We start from the raw sequence: 22,539 nt of genomic DNA, 5'->3' as shown, positions 1-22,539 counted from the left end.
TAGACATGAAGTATTTGATTTCCTTATGTCCTATGGCAGATTTATTGGGATTTGGGCTTGCTCTGGAGAACTAAACTAACAGTAGCCCTGCAAATATGAAAACTTGAAAATGCTAAATGTTACCATGAGAACCTATAGCATGCAAAACACCTCTGCAGGTGTTTGGCTATGGGTTATTTTGGGACCTCAGTGGACATCTACTATAATTCTGAAACCTACTTTATGCACTTTATGGTATGCTAACAAATAGCAAAATAGCAACATGAGGAAAGAAAGTGCTGAGGTAAATACGATAGTGATTTCACATCCCTGAATTTATGTACAAAAGAAAATTGGTGAAATACTATATCTATAATATATATAACATAATATCTATAAATACTATATCTAGATGCACTATAATACAACATCTAGCAAGATAGACACCTGAGAACTAAAAGCACAGGCAGATCAATGAGAATTTTAAAAACATACGCTATAGTCAAGTACTATATGTATTTCTAATATGAACTGATCAAATGCAAATATGCTGTAAATATGATCAGACAGCTTTATACAGTAATTGTAGTAGTAGTAGTCAGGTATCATTACAAATGGAAAATTGCTGGCTAGGAATACTAGCACAGAAAGAGTCACTTTGTTCAAATATTGCAACAGCCTGAATGCAAAAAGCCGAAAAGCCCAAAAAGCAAAACAATAAAGATTTCACATCCGGCCCTGTCCTCAGCTACTATTTCTAATGAGAATTGCCAACAGGCTACCAGCAAGCATTATAACATTACGCAAGACCGAAATCAAAATGTGGAAGATCAATAAATGAGAACTGCACAATAAATGAGAAGAAATGAGAACTGCTAAAATGCGGACATGCTAACATTTGGAATGAGGACATATACAAAGGGAAAAAGTGTTGATCAATTTCAAGAAGACACATTGACTAATTAAGGCACAGCGCCTGTTAGTGTTGAAGCGACTATTTCACGATAGGCGGTAGCATTGTGTGAGATTAAAAGGGTTTTAAGGATGGAAAATCCAGATGGCGGAGTAAAGACATAAAATATTCATTGTGTTTATTAGTGCATTGAGGATGCCCCCTTTTATAATTTGAGACTGTGCATCCTTGTAAGCAAGGGACCTAGAGGGGCATCTGTCGAGAAGTATATTCGGACATGGGGGCAAACAGAGTTGTGTACTTTTGTGGTCGAGTTCCCAGTAAGGCTGCAGATTGTGCGGTCGTGGTAAGTAGGCCGAGCAGATGTCAGAGTTTTATCTGCTGCATTAAGTCCAGGAGAGTGCTTCCCTGTGAGGACTGGAAGAGGGGGGTGGAGGGTGGGTGAATGGGTGGGGTGGGGGGGAGCACTGTATAAACAATCAAATGACGTTGGGGAGTGGATCCGGACCAAAGAGGGTGATGAAAGAAGAATACTTAGGGAGCAAGGCAGCAAGTAATTTGTCATCGCAGTCCTGCGGCGTTGATGTTAGCTATCGGGCATTCACGTTGAACAAACTGCCCCTCACCTCCCAAGTAGGAGATGTTTCAACACCTTTCACATTTTGACTGGTGTCCACCACTCTTTTTTACCTTACATGGATGTTTCGAATCAGATGACGAATAAGACATCTGAATCACGTTTCCAGTTGATGTGTTTTTTAGGGCAGAATGGAAACATTATGTGCGCGCCATCTATTTTCCAGCTTTTCAGTTGTGTTGTCAACATCAATATAAAGAACTTTGCTTGTGTTTGCCAAGAATATCTGAACACCGAAAGCTCCCAAATTGTATCAGTGTTAAGATAAGGATCCAGTCATCTAATTGGTCTAGCATTAATTTCTAAAGCAAAAGAAATTACATGAACTATTTTGCATTATTTATCTATCAATAAATAAAAAGACATTTTTCTATTTGCTCAGAATTTGTCGAGTTGGACGAATCATTTTATGACAACGTCTGGGTGGTTCTGCATTTACCACACTGATAGTGATGTAGTATACATGCTGATAGTTGGTAATTGTTCAATACAGTTAGTATTCAATAAGATAATTACTGAATACAGTAAAGGGCTGGGACCTTTGACAGTCTAAAAGTGCCTGCTTTGCATGCTGTTGGACTACGAAACTAACCACCGTATCAGGAGACCACTGATTGTCAATGCTCAGGTGTCCATCATTGTTCTTGTCGTGGTGTCTAAAAATGGCCGATTGGCCGTAAAGGCAAAATGTAATGTCCCAAATTTATTAAGAATACACTTTTGGAAGTTTGTTCCAAGCCTACCATGGATGTGTAGAATAAAAATCATGAAAGTCCAATGAAAGACAGAGAGAAAGGCACTTTGAGACCAAATTAAAACCAAGGGAGAAGCAATACGAGACAAGAAACAGACAAATTCAAGTCGGGACAAAGTAAATACCAAGACCACAACAATGTAGGACAATGCAAGGCTAAGACTATGGCCAAGGCAGGTCGAAACCAGGGCAGACCAAGACTTTAAGGACCTGTGAGGCCAATTCAATGTGAGAACGAGTCAAGAACAAGGCAGGTCAAAACTAGGTCAAAACGAAATCAAGGTTAAGGCCTACATGAGTTTGTTTGTATACATTAACAAACTGTGATGAACAATATATAAGAGCAGTTTGGTTTTGAGAATAAAATCTGAGTACTTAAAGTGTCAGACCAAGAAAAGAACAAGTTGAAATAGAGTTGATTCAGAGCCTGACCCGAAAGTGTTCTTATCACTAGATCTGCAACCCAAGTAGCAACCATTGTGACTTGAACGTCTCATTGGGTTTTGCAAGTGGTTGTTTTGACTGAGCGCCAGACAACACAGACAACAGGTGGTGAAAGGCAAGGCGAAGGGCCAAAGGTGTTTGCAAGATTTTGACTGCGTTGCTGCCTTGCTCTCAGATCGACGTGGCATCTGTCAAACACTTATGTCAGTGTCTTACACCACACAGTCAGGGTTACCTCACAGGGTGACTCACAAGAGTACTCTTCACACTTCGGCTGGCTGGTATGACACAAAACATTGGTGGGGAGTTGTATCTTTTTTTTTTAGTTTTGTAACAATGAAAATGGAAAAAATAAATGATACACTGACTGAAAAGTAACAAAATACGTCAGGGGTTACCAACAATCGGGCAGGGAATCTCTTTAAACCGTATCACAGCATCAGTGAATAAATCGGAGACATCTGCTCCATCTCGTTGACCTTAGATTAAAAAGGAAAATCTTTCACAGTCTCTTTTAGCATTTCATTAGAGGTCCACTAGGGTTCAGCTCTTTGCATGAGCGACTCAAAGTCTCTTGTGTTCTGACTTGTTGTCCCGTCATCTGGCATCATTTAATCATCTGGCGGTACGAGAAGGCAATGTGAGCTGCTCTAAAGTTCTTTAACTTTATGAGGGGTGAGGGGGCCGACACAAGCGGAGATTTATCTAGGCTCTATGGCTCTTGTCTTTCCACCGCTCTCACTCCATCTCAATCTGGATGGATCATTCCCATCTTTCAAACCTTCTTTATGGCTCCCATCTATCGTTGCTTCAGGAATTGGCAGAGCCCACTCATTGTTGATGGCACCATCGTTGCAGTAAAGCATTCTATTTGAGGAGGTTTCTGTCAAAAGGGGCTGGTCTACTCCAGGATTCAGTGCGGGGAGCCTTTGGTCCGCCAACCAGTCGATTGGAACAAAGCCTTGTGGGGGCTAAGGATGTTGTTAATCTGAGTTTAATGAGATGTTGGCCTGATTTACTGTCATACAACGGACCTCTGTTATCGTTCGAGGGTAATCAGAAAAGGATCAACAAAACTTGCAATGAGTCATGACTGCATGAATTTGAACAAGTGATGCTAACTTTCTTAAAGCTTCCTAGAGGTAATCTGAAACGAAAAATTCCAAAGGTGTTCATGGCACAGTGACACTTAGCTTGACATTATTGGTGTGCAGAGGAATGCATGCGTCCTGAAAATATTAATTTGTCCACCAGACTCGAGTCTTTCCATGTGCATTTGCGTGCCAAGCATTGTTTATTCATTTATTTTAGCAAAGCAGTGCAAGGGCCGTTGAAAGTGACAGGTCATGCTAATTTTATTTCCATGGACTATTTTTTTAGTAACCTAACATCGTCAGACCTTTTTGTGCCAAATCCTATTTGTTTTTCATCACAATTGTTTCAAACTATAAATTTGATGGCAACGCTCAAATTTCTCGATTTGCCTCTTTTCAGAAACTTCACGTCTTCAAGAAGACCCTCCAGGCCTTGATATATCCGATTTCTTCCACAACACCGCACAACTTTGAGGTGTGGACAGCCACTGCGCCAACTTACTGCCATGAATGCGAGGGGCTCCTGTGGGGCATCGCACGCCAAGGCATGCGCTGCTCTGAGTGTGGTGTCAAATGCCACGAAAAGTGCCAAGACCTGCTCAATGCAGACTGTTTACAGAGTAAGTCTGAAAACTTCCTGACACGCACACCATTTTAAGAAATTATTAATCAACAATCAATCGAAAATGTACAGATTCCAAATGCACAAAGGCAAAAATTTTGGTTCATTTACGTTGCCCGCTCAGGCACTTGCGCACATAATCATCTTCAATCTGTAGTCTAATCAGGGTTGTCTCTTTTGTAACAGTGTCAGCTAATAGAAAAGGTGCCGCAGGATGCTTGCTGCAATCCATGCGCACTTAAATGGATTAGCCACACCTAAACGCAATGCTTTGTAACAGTGTTAGACGAGTAGAGCAATTACCCCCCCCCCACCCCCTGAATGAAATTGTGATTCATGCTGATCATTGTGATAAGAATAAATCAAATCTTAGATCTTGAAAACCTTTGCCTATACAAGATGAATGGTGTGCAAGCAATGGGCTGCCGACCGACCGCATGCCCTGCCTCACGTGCCGACAGGCTGGCAATGAAGGCTATCCAGTAGATAAAGAAACTTCTCAAAAAAATAAAAATACTGAATTTCCTATCTTTGTGAAACGTTGATTGTCATTGTATCACATTGCCGCAGTCACCCACATTTCACACCCATATAGTTTCAGGCTGATTTCTACCGTGAAACATTTTTTTCAAATATGGTCTTTTTCCAGGTTGTCAAAATCTATATGGTCCAAAACAGATCGCTGTGATTTATGTATAAGCTACATATTCTGCCAACCGCTCCAATCCAATGTTATTCCCACCATCTTTTTTTTTTTAGGGGCAGTGGAGAAGAGCTCCAAGCATGGAGCGGAGGACAAGACCCAAAACATAATCATGGCCATGAAAGAGCGAATGAAGATCCGGGAGAAGAACCGACCTGAGGTGTTTGAAGTGATCCAAGAGATGTTCGACATTTCCAAGGAGGACTTCGCCAGCCATCTCAAGACAGCCAAGCAAGCTGTGCTGGACGGCACCTCCAAATGGTCTGCTAAAATCAGCATCACTGGTAAGGGTGTTTTTGTTGTTGTTGTATTTACAGAAGGCGGCCCGGTAGTCCAGTCAGCTTCGCAGTGCAGAAGTACTGGGTTCGATTCCAGCTGCGGCCGACCTGTGTGGAGTTTGCATGTTCTCCCCGGGCTTGCGTGGGTTTTCTCCGGGTACTCCGGTTTCCTCCCACATTTCAAAAACATGCTTGGCAGGCTGATTGGATGCTCTAAATTGTCCCTAGGTGTGAGTGTGGGTGTGGATGGTTGTTCGTCTCTGTGTGCCCTGCGATTGGCTGAAAATTGATTCAGGGTATCCCCCGGCTACTGCCCGAAGACGGCTGGGATAGGCTCCAACACCCCCCCGCAACCCTAGTGAGGATCAAGCGGTTTGGAAAATGGATGGATGGTATGTACAGAACAATGTTGTCACTGCAATTGTATGAATGGAATCAAAAACGCCCATCATAAAGATTTCCTCCATTTTTTTTCCAACACATTGCTGTAATGCTGAACACAACTGTAGCTGCAGTGAAAACAAAAGCGACGCGGTGGCCCTGCTTCCGGCAAATGTTAAACAAGCCTGAAATCAAAATCCTCCCTAAGGCACTGATGTGCGAGATTTTTGTGGAGTTCACTCACAGGTTAATCCCACAACTGGATATGCTGACACAAATTTGCACGGTGAGCTCTGGAAATGACGCCACCAGCGAGCTGTTTGAGATGCCAATCAAAATGTCAAGCGCCTGAGTGGAATTTGACAAGACAGCTGGAGTGCACTTTGATTTTTCTTTTTTTTTTTAATAGGCATACATTTCGGGATCTCTCTTTCTCCATTTCATGGGTTATTTCATGCTTAATACAACCTAACATTTTCTGCTGGTTGTAAAGGGAAATTGATAGTCCATCCCTCGCCGTGAACTTTATCGTCTTTCCCAGCTTTTCGAGTAAAATGGAGCCACGACAGAGGCATCCGTTGCGAGCTGGGTGTCATAATGCCATTGACAAAAATTCACCATTCACAAAAATGTCACAGAATAGGAAACCATAAACCAAACGCAATCTTTGCCCTTTTTGTTGGCTACACTTGGGCCGGCCCTAGACGGAAAGTTGGCAGGGTAGCCTCATTCGCAGGAATCCAATCCATCTCAATGGTAACTACTATTTGTCAGGCTCGGCTCAGTTACTGCCCATTTTGCAGTTTTGGATTTATCAATACAAGAGAGCAAGCAGCAGATGCTGAGAAAGTGAGGCACGAATAGAGAGGGCCAGTATTGAATTGGGTGAAAAGGAAAGTAAAAAAGTGAAAAGAGAAAGAGAGCGGGCTTTTGGAAAAGACCCAGGGTTGCCTCTGTTGATATCCCGAGAGCCTATTGAATGTTCCTTTTTAGAATGCAGGTATTGAGCGGTTATTTAGTCATCATTCATGAAATGAGCAAGGGCTGGCATGTACGCTACAGCTCCCAGACAGCAACCGGGAGCTGTTCCGCCTCTCGGCTTCTTCATTTAACATCAATGTCCAAATAAAGCCTTGGATCCGCAGTAGAGGATTATGACTTTTCAGCATTATTAGATTCTCAGAGTTCTCCTCTGTGTACTGTTAGCCGTGTGGAGCTGGCTCAGTGGTTGTCTCCCAACCCACGGGTTGGGGGATTGTTCAATCCCTTACCAATACGACCTTGTCGAAATATCCTTGAGCAAGAGACTGAACCACCAGCTGCTCCTTAAGACATCCTTAGTTTCTCCTAAAATACACCCTTTGCCACAGAAGACATGTTTTTGTGTCCTCTAGGGGTGAATGGGTCACCGTTGTTTGACCCTCTCGAGTCACACTTCCAATTCCGGTCCGCATTGAGATATACACGTAGCCTGAATTATTGAACTAGTCCCTTGCATTTTTAATGACCCAGTGTCCGCATCACCCCCTTTATGGAGCTGAAATCTTATTTCTTGTATTGTTGTCAGCATGTGCGGAAGTATAGGATTCTGAATCACGGGTCTACTGCCTGGACAGGAGATTAATTATGGATAGACGTAACACTATGTGCAAAATGAAAGGAATATCTATCCTGTCGGTGAAGTCGGAGCTCGTTTTTTTTTCAGCCTCTGGCTATCCATCGTACATTTGAGATCTGGACTGGTAAAAATTCTGCTGCTTGACGAGAAACTGGAGTGAAACCATATTCATCGAGTACTTTGAAAAGCTTATGCTTCAGCTCCAGTCAATGTGTGATTTGATGAAAGAGGACTTCCGATTGAAAGTGGATTTGCGAATTGTTTGCCCAACCATCAAAAGTGAAACTATTCGACCGAGTCAATAATGTTGACGTTTTTTAGAGTTGTGATGATAGAATTATGTTTGCCAACATGCTAAACTAAGACTATCGGTAGGTCCACATCATGCCCAGGATTGGATTTTTCTGCCTGTATGTGACCTGTATCGGATTTTTTTTTCTGACCGTCTGAATGAATCAAGCCCGATAGCAGTTTTCATATTTGGTCCAAGGTGGGATACGTATCATGTTTTATTCAATCGCGCAGCAGTTTGAATGGACATCTTGCATATATCCGACCTGCGCTTCAACATAAGCCCAATATGCGCTCCGTGCGGCTGGGGTGGACAGACTGCTTTATACTGACAATGGTCTGTAAATCTGTAAAGCTGTTTTGAGTAACAATATCGACTTTATATTTGCCTTTAATTGAATCCCCCTGATACATGAAACATTAAATGGACATTTACGGTGATAGTACTAATTCAGCCACACAGACGGTTCATTATGGCGCGCGGCAATGAAGTGACGTTATCTTTGGTGATGTTGATGAGGAGATTGAAAAAGCCTCGCCTCATTTCCCCACAATATTGTATTTCTACCTTCTTGCGAATGTTCCACTGTAGATATGAGTTGATAAAAACATGAGCCTCTGCATGCAGTTTATCAGGGATCCAAAAAGGAAATTTCGAAATGTCCATAATAATTCTTGGCCTTTTGCTCACCTGCAAATATGATGTCTAAAGCAAAAACACATTTAAACAATCATGTCTTAAAATATTTTCATCAATGTTTTAAGTCTGCGCAAGCACCAACAAATCTCTGACATTGACTGTCGGCTTAGCACCAATCCTTTCATTCATTTACCTTGCATGAATATCCATCCAATTTTCAGTTTTCTATCATTCCGTGAATCTTTCTAAGAATCGGTCACTTCTTACTGTTTCAGTCATGAGTGCTCAAGGGCTCCAGGCCAAGGATAAAACTGGCTCCAGCGACCCCTACGTCACCGTCCAGGTGGGAAAGACCAAGCGTCGGACAAAGACCATCTTTGGCAACCTCAACCCAGTGTGGGACGAGAGGTTCTACTTGTAAGTAGCCTACTCTTGAAGAATTTGTCCTCTCTGATCAGATGGTTGTTGTTGAGGCTCGATTTTGGGGAAGCGCGGAGAGGGAGGGGGGGGGGGGTTCAATCCATTATTTAGCATGTAAAACTGTGTTATTAAAAGTTTAAGCAGAAGTACAGTTCGGTAGAACATGCAACACAACAATTGCAGCACAACATTGCTGAAACCAGTGCTATTGCAGTTTTACAGTACCATCAATCAGGGTATGCACCAGAGTTTGTATCCCTGCCGTTTTCCCAACCAAATAAATTGTATGTGACATATTATGTTCTTTCTCCTCTGCTTCTTCTTCTCCTGCTCTGAAACGGTCTGTAATAATCTCTGGAATTTCTTGACGGCTTTGCTACCTGCCTCTATTTTCTCTCAGTAATTCCAGAAAAAATAGGAACACTGTAGGAAGACTGTGAAATACTGAATAGCTACATTCTTGTCGTTGGCTTTTGGAACGCATTAATCTCGGTATAAGATACTGTCAAAATGAAAGTAAAAATAACATAAAGACTGATACATCGAAAACATTTTGTTTCTAGTACCAACAAAATAAAAGCAGTAACCCTAAGCACTGCTAGCCGACCTGCTAGCATTGTCAGCTAGCAGGTAACGACATAAAGTACAAGAAAATAGCAATGGGCACGTTTACCTAAATGTGTTCTACTCATTACCGAGGTGAAAAGAAGACAGTCGTGTTCGTCCAAAGTCTTATAAGTCAATCGTCTAATCTGTGTACACCTGTGGCTATATCAGGCAAATGACTTTCAAGCATCGACCTACACGCTGTTAACTGCCGATGGTATTGCTAATGTTGCTGCATTAACTGAGCACGTTGCATCAAAGAGGAGCTCGCTCCAGGGCCGCTTACTCCCAGAGACGCTAAATATGGTAGCAACGATAATTAAACTTTCAAACAGTAATAGCAACGATTTAAACTTTTAATCACCAAAAGTAAGTCAATTCTATTGATATAGCACTTTCGTACATAGTGGATTCACCAAGGGCTTTACATGATTGAAAAACATACAAATAAAGTTAATATTCAATCGACAGTCAACAGATAAGTCTGACAGGAATCTTTGAAATCTTTTTTGAAATCTTTGAAATCTTTGGAATCTTTGAAACAGCTGTTTAAAAATGTCTACAGAAACTGTGAAAAAGCCTGGAGGAGCTGTGCCAAAGGGCAGAACGTTGTCACTACTTATGATAAATGTACCACTGGTATCATCAAAGTCACTGAATAAGTATGAGATAGTGAATAAGCAATTATCCCTCACAATTTGTTGATGGCAGTCCTGTTTTTCAGCCGATATCGCTCATTTCCCACATCAAAACTAAATAATGTTGCCACAACATAGCAGTTGGAACCCGTCAAACATTGCAGGTTTTGCTCAAGCAGTAATGAGCTCAATAATTACGACCTTACAGTCTGAAAAAAGAGCAACAAGAAAAGCTCATTAAATACGTTTTAACTGAACCGGGATATGTTTTTTCATTTGGAGAATATCATATTTAATGTGCATGTAAATACACGGCGGGGAGGTATGACTCACAACTTTTGCACAAGGGTTGTCCTCGGTTGCTCTATGGAAAGCTCCGGTTCCCAAAAGCCCTCCAGCAACTGATATGTTGATAAATCTGCAGCCTCTGAGACGTCCACTATGCATTATGCACTGCAGCCGTCCACTGTATTTGCCTACGCCACATCTCATTTGGATGCTGCAAAAATGCTCGAGAATCACGCAGACCTCAGCAGATATCAGGTTATAAATGCACTATTTTTATCACCTGTGTGCTTCCACACTGAGAAATCTCAAGCATCTTTGCTCCTCATCAACGTATTCTTTTTTTTTACCCCCTAGCAAAAGTGCCACGCCATCTAGTATTCATTTCGGTAATACACGTTAATAAATCGAGGTGAGTTGCGGCAGAATGCGATCGGGCGGCATTAATCAATGCACAAGAATCAACATAAAAACAAGCAGGTCTTGCCTCCGACAGCAGATTTATAGTGACAAATCTTGCGTTTGATGCCCCGCGTTTGACAACAATACTGCTTGCTGAACCATTGTTGCAGCGCTTCACTGTGATGAGCGCTTTTGATGGCAGATATGAAGCCAGTAATGTGTGAGCCTGACAGTGTTTATGAATCACTGCACAAGCTCATCTGTCGTCACCTTCGCCCAACGTTTTTACTTGCCAGGGTGCTACGCTCGCGTGAAGGGCTTTGGTTTAATCATTCCTTTGGAGGTTTCCGTGCATCCTTATATAGCTTCTATTCATAGATTAAGCTCGACTACGGCTGGGGCGTTTCAGAAAATATCCTTGAGCTTTACGATCACTGGCAGAATGTTAAATTCGCTTAGGATTCCGGCACATTTTTCAACAATGGACTACATTTGAAGAAGAAATCGCGTGCCGACATTTGGCATCATTCATCAACGTGACGGCTGCAGTAGAGTAAATCATAATAACTCTTTCGATGAAAACACTTCTTGGCCATCAGTACAATACAATCCAAATAAAAAACAGCAAATACGGCGATAACCGCACGTGACTTTTTGGTCGTGTGACGATATATTCCTACAGCATGATGCAGCCTAATGTCTTGCGTAATTCCATAATTGTATATGTACAGTAAACACATCTACTGTAGGCCATACATACAAAACAATCAAAAATAATAAGCCGTCATCATCTGTGAAGAAAATAGCGCAACTCCAACTAATGCAATTTCGGCCTTTGCCACTCGCACACCAGCTCCACACCTGTAATGAGACTCCGGCGGTGGCTGTCATAAAACTTTTTCCTATTACTACGGGGATGTAGATTAATAGAGTGATACATTACTGTGTGCTTAGCAAAGAGCAAAATCCCAGACGAGCGCAGGTGCGAGAATGCAGGGCTGCCCAAAGAAAGGGATGACAGCAGAAATACTGCAGCGAGCATTGCTGTGGATTTTGCATCCAAGACGTCATTCGTGCACGACCTAATCTGTTGGTTTTAATTGGAGGGGCGGACGTGGTCTGACCTCATCTATAAATTCTCGGCAGCGGCGTTACGGCGTAGCCCCGCTGGACAGAAGCGTCGCTTATTTTACATAATGACGTTTTCGCAAATAGATAATCCTCCTCGGGAACGGCGACGCAGTCATTCTTGTGTAACACACAGCTCCGCTCTGATGATGTTCGCATGCGCTCAGAGAGTCATGCAAAGGAAAGGTCATGCAGCGTCTTGGGGGTGACGCTTCCTGCCAGGCAGAGAGCACGACTCGGCGCACACACACAAATGAGATGCATGCCCGTTCATACAATAATAATAGACTTTTATCTCATACAGGCAAGAATTGTTCTTGTATTCTGCTTGGAAAAAGGGGGGGGGGGTTAAGGAATGTGTGTGTCTGTGCTTATCTCCAATTGTGTATTTGACATTAAATCATTCTGCTCGGCTGGGCGCCCCGACCCGATGAGCTGTCAGCCAAACGCAACGCTGTAGAACACGCCGCCACTGATTGCTTTGACCAACGTGCCTATCCTTGCGCAATCCCCAGCGAATGTCACAACGCCACGGATCGCATCAAGGTGCGCGTGTGGGATGAGGACGACGACATCAAGTCGCGGGTGAAGCAGCATTTCAAGCGGGAGTCGGATGACTTCCTGGGCCAGACCATCATCGAGGTCCGCACGCTCAGTGGGGAGATGGATGTTTGGTACAATCTAGGTATGTAGTTTAACCACAAATGACATGCGAGATTGGTTGTCAACAAAACGCCTTGAAGCATCTCATGGAACTTCTAAACTGTGGCTTTTAGCACGCAACAGGGCCCGATAAAAAACTGAGCCTAAGCTACCTCAAGCGGCAAATGTCAAAAGTAGTCAATCTCCAAAAGTAGTGGGTCTCCAGGGCCAGCGAGGCCTTCTCGGCTGATCAAAACACGATCAGAAGTACTGACAGCCCTGTGAAGAGGGAACTGGATCGACTGGTTAGCGCATCCGCCTCGCAGTGCAGAGGTGCAGGGTTCGATTCCAGCGTAGGCCTTCCTGTGTGGAGTTTGCATGTTCTCCCCATGCCTGCGTGGCTTTTCTCTGGGTACTCCGATTTCCTCCCACTTTCCAAAAACATGCATTGCAGGTTAACGGACCACTTTAAATTGTCCCTCGGTGTGAGCGTGGGCATGGATGGTTGTTCGTCTCTGTGTGCCCTGCGAGTGGCTGGCAGCCGGTTCAGGGTTGCCCGAAGACAGCTGGGTTAGGCTCCGCATGCTTCCAGCATGTGCCGCGTCCCTTGTGAGGATAAGCGGATCAGAAGATGGATGGATGGTGCTACTTCCAGTACATGTTTGTCAAAGTGTGTATGTGGATTTTAGAAGTTTGTCCAGTCAAAATCTTAACTTTGCCTTCACATGGCAACCTAATCTGCCCAGAGTCTTCAGAAGTGCTGGCCATTGTACAGCACCTTGAAAAAGTATTCGTACCCCTTCGCAGCTTTTTCCAAATTTTTTTGACCACCTTAATCACACATTTCCATTTATGATTCCCTGCGATAGAAAAACACTAAATAGCACAACATTCTGAAGCTGAATGAAAACGTTACACAACTTTCAAAGTTTTACGCAAAAATAAATCTGTAACGTGTGCCATACCATTAATCTAACTTAATAATATAAAAATGAATAAAGTGAAAGGTTGTCCCTTGAATTTCCCATCCCGATTCTTGGTTGTCGTCATCAGACCACAAAGTTTATGTTCGACAAGCAAATTGGTCTCCTCGTCCGGGCCTCCCTTACAAAATCCCATTACACTGCAGCCACAGTGTAACCACTATATCCGCTCCCATCCAATAACCATTATCCTCAAAGATAGCAAGATAAATTTATGGTCGGATCACGTGTGTTCCAATTGATGTGTTCAATACCGCTCAAGTACCAAAGAACACGCTGGCCCTGTGGTTCCCATTCCGAGTGTTCTCCTATTTCCGCTCCCCCATTGGTTTGAATGGCGGCTTAATAGGAGTGCAGACTGCCGCTCAAGTATTGTTTGTCTCTCTGGCTAAAAGGAAGCAATTTGCGCTAATAGTGACCCCATGGCCGGTGCCGCGGTTCAGAGTCTCTTTAAATACCTGCGATGAATGTTTAAAAGGGCTTTTGCCGAGGTGGTTGATCACCCCATCACAGCTGCACTCCTCTTGAAGCCTCTTGAGCGCCTCTTCAATGCGAGGCCTCATGCCTTCGCTTTGCCCCTTAATTATTTTTCACTTTGTATAAATTACCACAGATGGTTGAAATCCACCAACAGACAAACTGTGTATTTTACTGTGTCAATGCTGCCTTTTATGAAGCTTGCAGAAATTGGGGGAGATTCGGCTTCCTGGTGAAATTTCAGGAAGGACCTGAAACGCAAAATAACCTCTCCAAGAGAACTTCATTTGACCTCTCGAAATGTGAATGCACGTGATCTGCTGCTCAAGATTTTACTCCTCTTTTGCACAACTTGCTGTTCTCTAACAAGGAGCTGAACGGCCACGCAGGCCCACTGCCTGTGAGAGGCAGCATGGTGCCACTGACGGGAATTGCAAATAGGAAAGATTATTATTAAAATCTGGACTTCTTATTTTTGGTGTTGCATGACTTGCGAAAAGCTTCTTAAATGTCCACCGTTACGTTTCATGTCACAATCATGGATCCCTCGGCTCTACCTAACATGTTGACCACACAGGAGAATTTTTCGTAAAGTAAACAGGCTCAAAATGTACAATTGTTGGCGCTAATGTTTTTTCTCATCAGAGCTCGGACTCAAATCTGACCATAAGATCGCTATTGTGTATCACGCTTTACATCCCAAATTCAGACCAAGACAGCAGCACCTCTGGCGGTTCCAACCATGTAAAATCAACTACTGATATTAGTGATAACTCAAAACTGCCATGATGAATGTGAACATTTTCTGGTTCATTATGCACATTTGAGAGTAGGACAGCATTGATGCTTTCTAGTACATGATGTCATCCAATCAATGATGCTTGGCATTTTGTTTCGATAATATGATTCATAGACTTTTGTTGATTTATGGGCACTGCATACTATCATTCATGTTGTTATGATGCATTCAAGGACACATTTCCACCATAGAGGACAGTTTCTGTACTGTAACCTGACTCTCTGGGTTCTGGCTTGACATATTTTTCAGTAATGTTTTTGGAAATGGTTTCTGAATATAGTAGCTTTTGCCAATGGATGCAATAAAGAGTGTTCACTATAGGTTCAACGATAAATATATTAGTTTAATATTTAAGAATATATGCCTCATTATTATTATTATTATTATTATTGCTAGGTTTTCCTATTAGACCCTCTGTACTTCTCTTTGGTCAATAAATCGGCCCGGTTGTGTTTTGCAGATAAGAGGACCGACAAGTCGGCCGTGTCCGGCGCCATCAGGCTCAAAATCAGCGTGGAGATGAAGGGGGAGGAAAACGTGGTGCCACCTCACGGCCAGTACACCTGTTTACACGAGGTAACCTTGTACCAATTCATAGAAATCGAACTAATCTATCTAATCTGTATTAATCAGCGCATAATGAAGTTATGCGAGCAGGTATGTCCGTGCCAGAAACATATGCCGTGTGCAGCCGTTTGTTTTTGGTAAAATGCTACATCTGTCCGATTTGTAAGGGTTCAGTTTTGTCTCCGGCAGTCTTACACGAACTGACACCACTCTCCATCATCGCGTACTCCGTCCCTTCGTATCTCCCGTCCCACTTGCAGAACCTGTTCCATTACTTGACCGAGGGCAAGAACAACGGCGTGGTGAAGATCCCGCAAGTGAAAGGCGAAGAGGCGTGGAAAGTGTACTACGACGACGTGTCCCAGGAGATAGTCGACGAGTTTGCCATGAGATACGGAGTGGAGTCCATCTATCAGGCCATGACGTGAGTCCCACCCTGATCTATCGTCCTGTACCTCAGACATCAGTCATTGTCTCATCGGACAGAGTGGGGGGCAGAGGGGGAGATGAGGAGTACAGTAGTGTCTCCTCAGCATTATCAGAGCTCCGAGGACGATTGAGTTTCCAAGTTTGATTGATTTTATGCTGGTCTCGAGCAAAAACTGCTTTGGTCACATTGATTATGGACACTCTCTCAAGCTCCAGATTGAGACCATTTCTTCCTTTTCCTTCCTTCCTTCCATTCATCCATCCCCCAAAACTCATAATGAATGTTGAAAACTCAGTTGTTGGAAGTACAGCGGACCCCCTGTTTGCAGTGGGAGAGGTCCCACGTCCAACCATGAACAGTGAATGCGCGAGTAATTCATTGTCAGAGATTTTTTCGGACAATGTTAAAGAAACGACCCTGCACACAGGAAAATTGTCTTCAATATCGGCGGAAGCAGACCTCTGAGAGCGAACGACGGTTGTTCCTCCGCGATCACACTCGAGCTCCCTTCCCGCCAATTCAGGCTTTTATTGTAACATACAAGGAAAACACTGCCCCCGATATTTGCATACCGCACCCCCGGTCCGGCTCCTCGGTAGTGATTGGTTACCTGTTTTAAACATTGAACCACCAGTACATTGGCGCCTTTTCTGTCTGGTCTACATCGAATTAACATGTTGCGGACTTTGCGGATGGCCAATGTCCCCTGGGAGCGACGGGTGTTCTCAACTCATCATTTGTTGCTCAACCGCTGGTCCCGAATTATTCATTCCCCTTTTGTGACCGAGTTTCGCCTTCTCCCCTGTGGTCGCCCACCTGTATTGACGTGCTAATTGTGGACTTCAACAGCCCTCCGGCCAGATGGACGGCGCCTTTGTATGCAGACAATTGGGGTTGTTGGATCTGCACCCAAACGCTTCGATGTGCCCAAATAAATGAAACTTTAAACATGATACAATTTTGCTCATATAGTCCTCTAACATTCATGCTCCCTTATAATTGAAATCTATCCATCCATTATCTGAAGTGCTTGTCCTCACAATGGTCGCGGGCATGCTGGAGCCTAATCCAAGCTTTCTTCAGGCAGCAGGCAGGGTAAATAAAGATCACACATAGACCAACAACCATTGACACTCACAGTGACACCTTGGGATAATGTCGAGTTAGCCTGCCATGCATGTTTTTGGAATGTGGAAGGAAGCTGGAGTACCTGGAAAAAAATCCACTCAGGCACAGGGAGAAGTTGCAAACTCCACAAGGGAAGGCCGGAGTTAAGATTCAAACACTGGACTCCTGTACAGGCGGATGTGCTCGCCAGTGGGCCACCATGCCTTACTTATAATTCCCATGATTTTTTTTAAACCTGAAAAAATATATAATAAACAGGTAATCTGGGTGAAAAAAGGACACAAAAAAGACAAAACAAAAACAAATGAGAGCGGGTTTCTGCAAATATGGTTCCCCAAAAAAATTGCAAAGGTGAGGATGCTGAACCGCCAATGAGCAGGAATTCACTAAAATGCAATTCATAACAATTCACTTGATTTTGTAAAAAATAAATTGAAACATAAAAGCTAAGAGTGGAAACTCAGTGGCCCAAATATAATCAAAATTTGGTTTCAAGGTTCCTGTAAATCCTGATCCCAAAAGAAAATGGAGTGACTGCAGCACCCTACTCGTTGGTTGTTTATTTTTAATTATTTCTTTATTGTTCATTGGTAATGATGAACAAAGAACAAGTGAAAGCAGGGTTTATCAAAGTAAAAGTCCTCTCCCTACCTTGTTTTTATGTAAAAAACATTTAAAAAATGTAGCCAATCTTTGCCTCAGCAGTCGCCAACCTTTTTGTTGCATTTTCCAGTTCTAACCAGTTTTGCAAAAATGAGTGTTTTCACCATGGCGCTAAATGTAGTGGGAGTGTCATATTCAACCAATGTTTACCACAGGTTTGTTTCACAATGAAAATTGCAAATTTTCTACGGTGGGAACACAGATCAAGTCATGATGATTATGACAGAATTAATAAAGTATGTTTACATAAAGTCCTAGTGATTAACGCTCAAGTTCCCTCTGCATTAAACAGTGTTTATGATGTGCAGTGTGCAGGCTGTTAGTCACAGCTAATAAAGTTCCATTTGTTACGACTACATCTCACTAATCGTCGTTTGAATCTGGCTTTTTAAAAGGGCGAGATCACATTGCGGGTTAACACAGCAACCAACTTTATTGAAGTCATCATCTGTGCGTAGAAGGCCACAAAGGGGTTTTTTTTGGGTGTGTTTTCTGTGGAAAAAGCATTTGACGGCAATAAAACTGCACACCTGTATTGCATCAAATGTACTTGACCAATTAACTGATTAATAGGAGAATTAATGGATGCCGTACGACATGTTAAAAAAAAAAACGTGTTTTGATCCCATTTTGCCTATTGAGAGCCGCTCCCGAATGCGACGGATAATTGAGCAGGTACTTTGTAGTGCGAGATCTCATAGAATGGCTTGAAAGAGCATTTTTCTCAATGAATTGCGTTAAGTTCAGAACCTGTTTAGGATGTTGTACCTCACCGTAAATTCTTCAAAAACCTCAATTCGCCCCCCCCCATCTTTACTGAACAAACACTTCCCTCCTCTGCCCCCCATATTACATTCACCGGGGGGGGGGGGGGGGGTGCAGCACAAAATTGGGACTAATGGCTATGGGGATTGAACTAAGCGAGCACCACAGGACTTCAACAGATGCAATCATCAATCACTTTACATGGTTCTCCTTCCTCGCCCCCTCACAACAAGTGCCTCTGGGTAATTTGGTATCTAAAAGCAGACTGATGATGGAGACATTTAGATCAAAACATGTTTGTGTACAGCCTGTACTTAAGATACAAGGGAACTGGAGTTTTCATGGCGCTCTGACTTGAAATTTCGACCTTTTCCCATTGGAAATAATGCAGTTAGAAAATCTGGAATTTTCTGAAGATGCTACTCCTTACCGCCTGGCAAATGGTGACGTGACATTTTTAAATTAACCCATTCAGGGATAGCGGTTACAACAGTGGAGAGCTTATTATGTTATGATAACCTACTTAAATCAAAATTATACACCCATTGAACATGTGTCATGCTTTCTAATATTTTCATTAGTGTATGAACATATAAAACAACAAAACTGAACAAAACAATGTGCCCACCACTAATTGTGGAAAATGCGCAAAGTGCTGGGGAGTTGTGTATTCTCACGTTAACGCTAAACAGCCTGATAACTGACTTTAGACATACAGTGGCACCTCTACGTACAAACGTCTCTTCATACGAAATTTTCAAGTTACGAAATGCCTCAACAGGAAAATATTGCCCCTTGTTACGAAAGAAATTTCAAGATGCGAAAGGTAAAAATACAGTATGAGCTGCTACTCGCAGCGTCGTCGTCATCTGCCCCTCAGGCCATGAGACGTTCCAAATGTGAATCACCTACTGGTGAGCACTTTCACCAGTCGGGAGATCGCTCACTATGCTGATGTTTGCCTTGGACATTTTCAAAGGATTGTTAAAAGCCGACAAAAGCAAATGTCCTTGAATCAGTTCTTTACAAGAGTCTACTTGTAACATGTATTTGTTACATATTTTGATGCATTTTTATGCTTTAGATAACATTTATGTCTGAATTTCGGGGGGGCTTGGAATGGATTCGGGCATTTACATGCAAAACGCGTTTCGACTTACAAAGTTTTCTAGTTCAGACATTTCCTCCAGAACCAATTAATTCACACAGAGGCTCCACTGTATTGTACATCACAGCCAGGACAGAGTAACGGATCACTCCAGATTGTTGCAATATGTTCTATTTCCGCTTATACGTGTCCATCATGCTTTGCCATTACTGGTACCCTTTTGAGGAAACATCAAATGAGGCGAAAACAAAAAGCTGAGCTGCGGGGTTATTTTGCAACTACAAAGGCACGTTCTCCCAAAACATTTCCGCTGGTATTCAAACTGGACAGATGCAGAAACATTCAACATAGCAGGAGGTTCCCTTTCTTTTTATGCCTTCTAGGTGAGAGCATTAGCAAAGCAAAGCAGCTATTTTCCTTGGTTTTCTCGCTTCAGCAGGATGCCTCACCATTGCGCTGCTGTATTCTATTTTGCAGTCAAGTAAACTTATAGATGACTACACATTTACATTTTGATGCCCCTGCAGTGTTGAATAGCACACATTTTCTATGCTCTACAAGCCGTGATGTAGATGCTACTGCATTCATATTTTTTGGAATTAGCATACCTTCATTTCTTTGGAAATGTGTGCTGTGGTCACGTTTCAGAAATTCCCTACTGGCCTTATGTATATATGAGTGTGAACTTATTTCATGTTCATAAAAGTATGATGACTCCAAAGTTCCAGAAATGTTGGTTGGTTAAAGTGAAAAAGTCTGTTATCTGCTATTTCTATTTCCTTGTATTGGTAGGACAAGAAAATCTCAAATTGTATGTTTTGTGACTTAAGTAGAATACTCGGTCTTTCGACAAAAAAACGAGATGAGTGTATTGATAAATTAACAAACTGTCATTGATCACAATCAGTTGTAATGTCCATTTTGAGCAGTGGTTAGCATGTCTGCCAAAGGTTCCGGGTTTCAATCTAAGGTCCTCTGTGTGGTTTGCACGTTCTCCCCGTGCTTGCATGGCTTTTCTCAGGGTACCTTGTAGGCTAAATTCTCGAGACTAAACTGCCCATACTACAGAATGCTTTTTTTATCTATACAGCATGATTGGTTGGCGACCAGTACAGGGTGTATTGACGTCATTTCTGCTATAAAATGCAATTATGGTTCCTGTAATATGCAAAGTACAAAGTGAGGTTAGCATCTGTTAGAAGCATCGACTTATACGAGAAAATAAATAACTAAATGTGTGGTTATTGAAACATCCCAACAATAAGAAGCTTGGATTTACTCTCCAAGTAACTCGATTAGCTTTATCGCTAATGGAACGGCTATTCCAGTACACACACCTTTGCTTTACAGCACATCTCTGCATTATTCATTCGGGATCTCTTCATGCCTTCAAAAATGAACTCTTTCATCAGAGGGGATTGCTTGGAACATCAATAAAATGACAATTACTTAAGCATATATTGATTCATGAATGCATGTGCCCGCCAAAGGAATCAGACTTCATTTGTGTCATCTCAAATCGTCTCAGGGTTTATTGTTCTTAATTGTCTCCACGTCCCACAACCATAATTACCATTCATTTTCCCTGGCAGGCATTTCTCCTGCCTGTCCGCCAAGTACATGTGTCCCAGTGTGCCGGCGGTGATGAGTAACCTGCTTGCGAACATTAACGCCTACTTCGCCCACACGACCACGACCACCACAACCACCGCCTCTGCTTCGGATCGATTCGCCGCCTCCAATTTTGGGGTAAGTTCTTTAATATAGACATGTAACCAAGTGAATAAATGTCAACTACTAAGGTAATGCCTACATTCTCCAGTTGGGAGCTCTGTGTGGATGTTTGGCCTCACTGACGTCACATTCTTCTTCAGGCTACAAACTGGTTGCATTTCCGTTAAGCTAAGTCGTGCAGTCAATTTTAACTCAGTTGCTTCACAGCGTGAACCCTGATGAATCAACAGGGTTCCAAGCAGACGACAAGTCGCTTAATAGTCAGCAATGGAGATGGAGTGCTGCTTTCTGGGCCATTTAAACGACTGGGGATCAAGGATGGCCCCAACCATTCCATTCATCCTGTAGCGGTATCAATGTTTCGATCCTAATCGTGGCTGATTTCTCATCCCGACAGAGGGAGAAATTTGTGAAATTACTGGATCAGCTGCACAACTCGTTGAGGATCGACCTGTCCAAGTATCGTGTAAGTCTCAACACTGTTTGTCACTTTGTCTTAAGCATGTGGCCACTTGATGTCTTTTTTTTCTTCTTTGTAACAGTGGGCCTCATTCACTAATGACTAAATAGCTAACCTGTAAAAAATTAAAAATAAAAAAACGTTTTTACACTGTGCTCACGTTGCCATTATATACTAAAACCCTGTCTGGTTCACATCGAAGCCATGTTGGTTAGTTATTTCACGAGCGATGTGTGGGCCACTTATCTTTTTTGGACGGTCATTAACTCTCATCAACTATTAATTTCGGGCAATGTCGTTCGAGATTTGTAACCTTGAATTGATGCGACCCGTTTGATAGCTTTTCTGGTTGCGTGATCACAGCGTGTATTCGGGCAACTGCCTATACGCAGACAGCAGCGGCTGCACCTGCGTACAAGCCTTTGAACGTAACGAGGGTAAAAGTGATGATGTGTGTCTTTTTCACGGTTATTTATGACATTAACCAAGTAGTTACCAAATGCGGGATTATTTTCAATACACAATGCGTAAATTTGGTTTTTTTCAAAAGCTGATTCTTCATTATTTGTACTTTGTGAAGTTCTAAATCTGTTCTTACCATCAGCAGATTTTCAGGTATGAGCATATTGACGAATCACAGATTTATACATCAAACGTGCCCAATTTAAGCGCAACTTTTTGCACTTAAATTGCACCATGAGGCCCATTGTCCGCTAACTACAGCTTGCGTCCGTGTGCCAACACATAACCGGATATTCTTCATTGGTGATCCGTAATGTCTAAATTGCGCACACTTCTATTTATATCGGCTATGCAATAAGTTCTGTAAACCATCAGGAACCGTCTGTAAACATCAATGTGGATATGTGTGTAATGAGACAGAATCAAGGTCACCTTAAACCCCCCTCCCTCCAGGTCCCATTGTAAGAAAGTCAATCAAAGCACAGACA

General features: G+C 42.6%; 1 protein-coding gene across 4 annotated transcripts in view; it reads left to right on the top strand.

Annotated features, from left to right (window-relative positions):
* Window positions 1-22,539, top strand: part of LOC127599131 (protein unc-13 homolog C-like) — a 109,416-nt gene that overhangs the window by 31,259 nt on the left and 55,618 nt on the right. For all 4 annotated transcript variants that reach the window (XM_052062809.1, XM_052062808.1, XM_052062810.1 and 1 more), the window contains 8 exons: window positions 4,222-4,441; window positions 5,203-5,430; window positions 8,630-8,771; window positions 12,349-12,518; window positions 15,195-15,310; window positions 15,562-15,725; window positions 20,988-21,144; window positions 21,527-21,595. In XM_052062809.1, the coding sequence (XP_051918769.1) occupies window positions 4,222-4,441; window positions 5,203-5,430; window positions 8,630-8,771; window positions 12,349-12,518; window positions 15,195-15,310; window positions 15,562-15,725; window positions 20,988-21,144; window positions 21,527-21,595 (1,266 nt within the window). The remainder of the gene's footprint in view (window positions 1-4,221; window positions 4,442-5,202; window positions 5,431-8,629; window positions 8,772-12,348; window positions 12,519-15,194; window positions 15,311-15,561; window positions 15,726-20,987; window positions 21,145-21,526; window positions 21,596-22,539) is intronic.

The sequence above is a fragment of the Hippocampus zosterae genome, chromosome 4 (assembly GCF_025434085.1).
Source record: "Hippocampus zosterae strain Florida chromosome 4, ASM2543408v3, whole genome shotgun sequence".
NCBI classification, from domain to species: domain Eukaryota; kingdom Metazoa; phylum Chordata; class Actinopteri; order Syngnathiformes; family Syngnathidae; genus Hippocampus; species Hippocampus zosterae.
The sequence above is the reverse complement of the archived record's forward strand: the minus strand, read 5'-3'. Positions and strand labels throughout refer to the sequence as shown.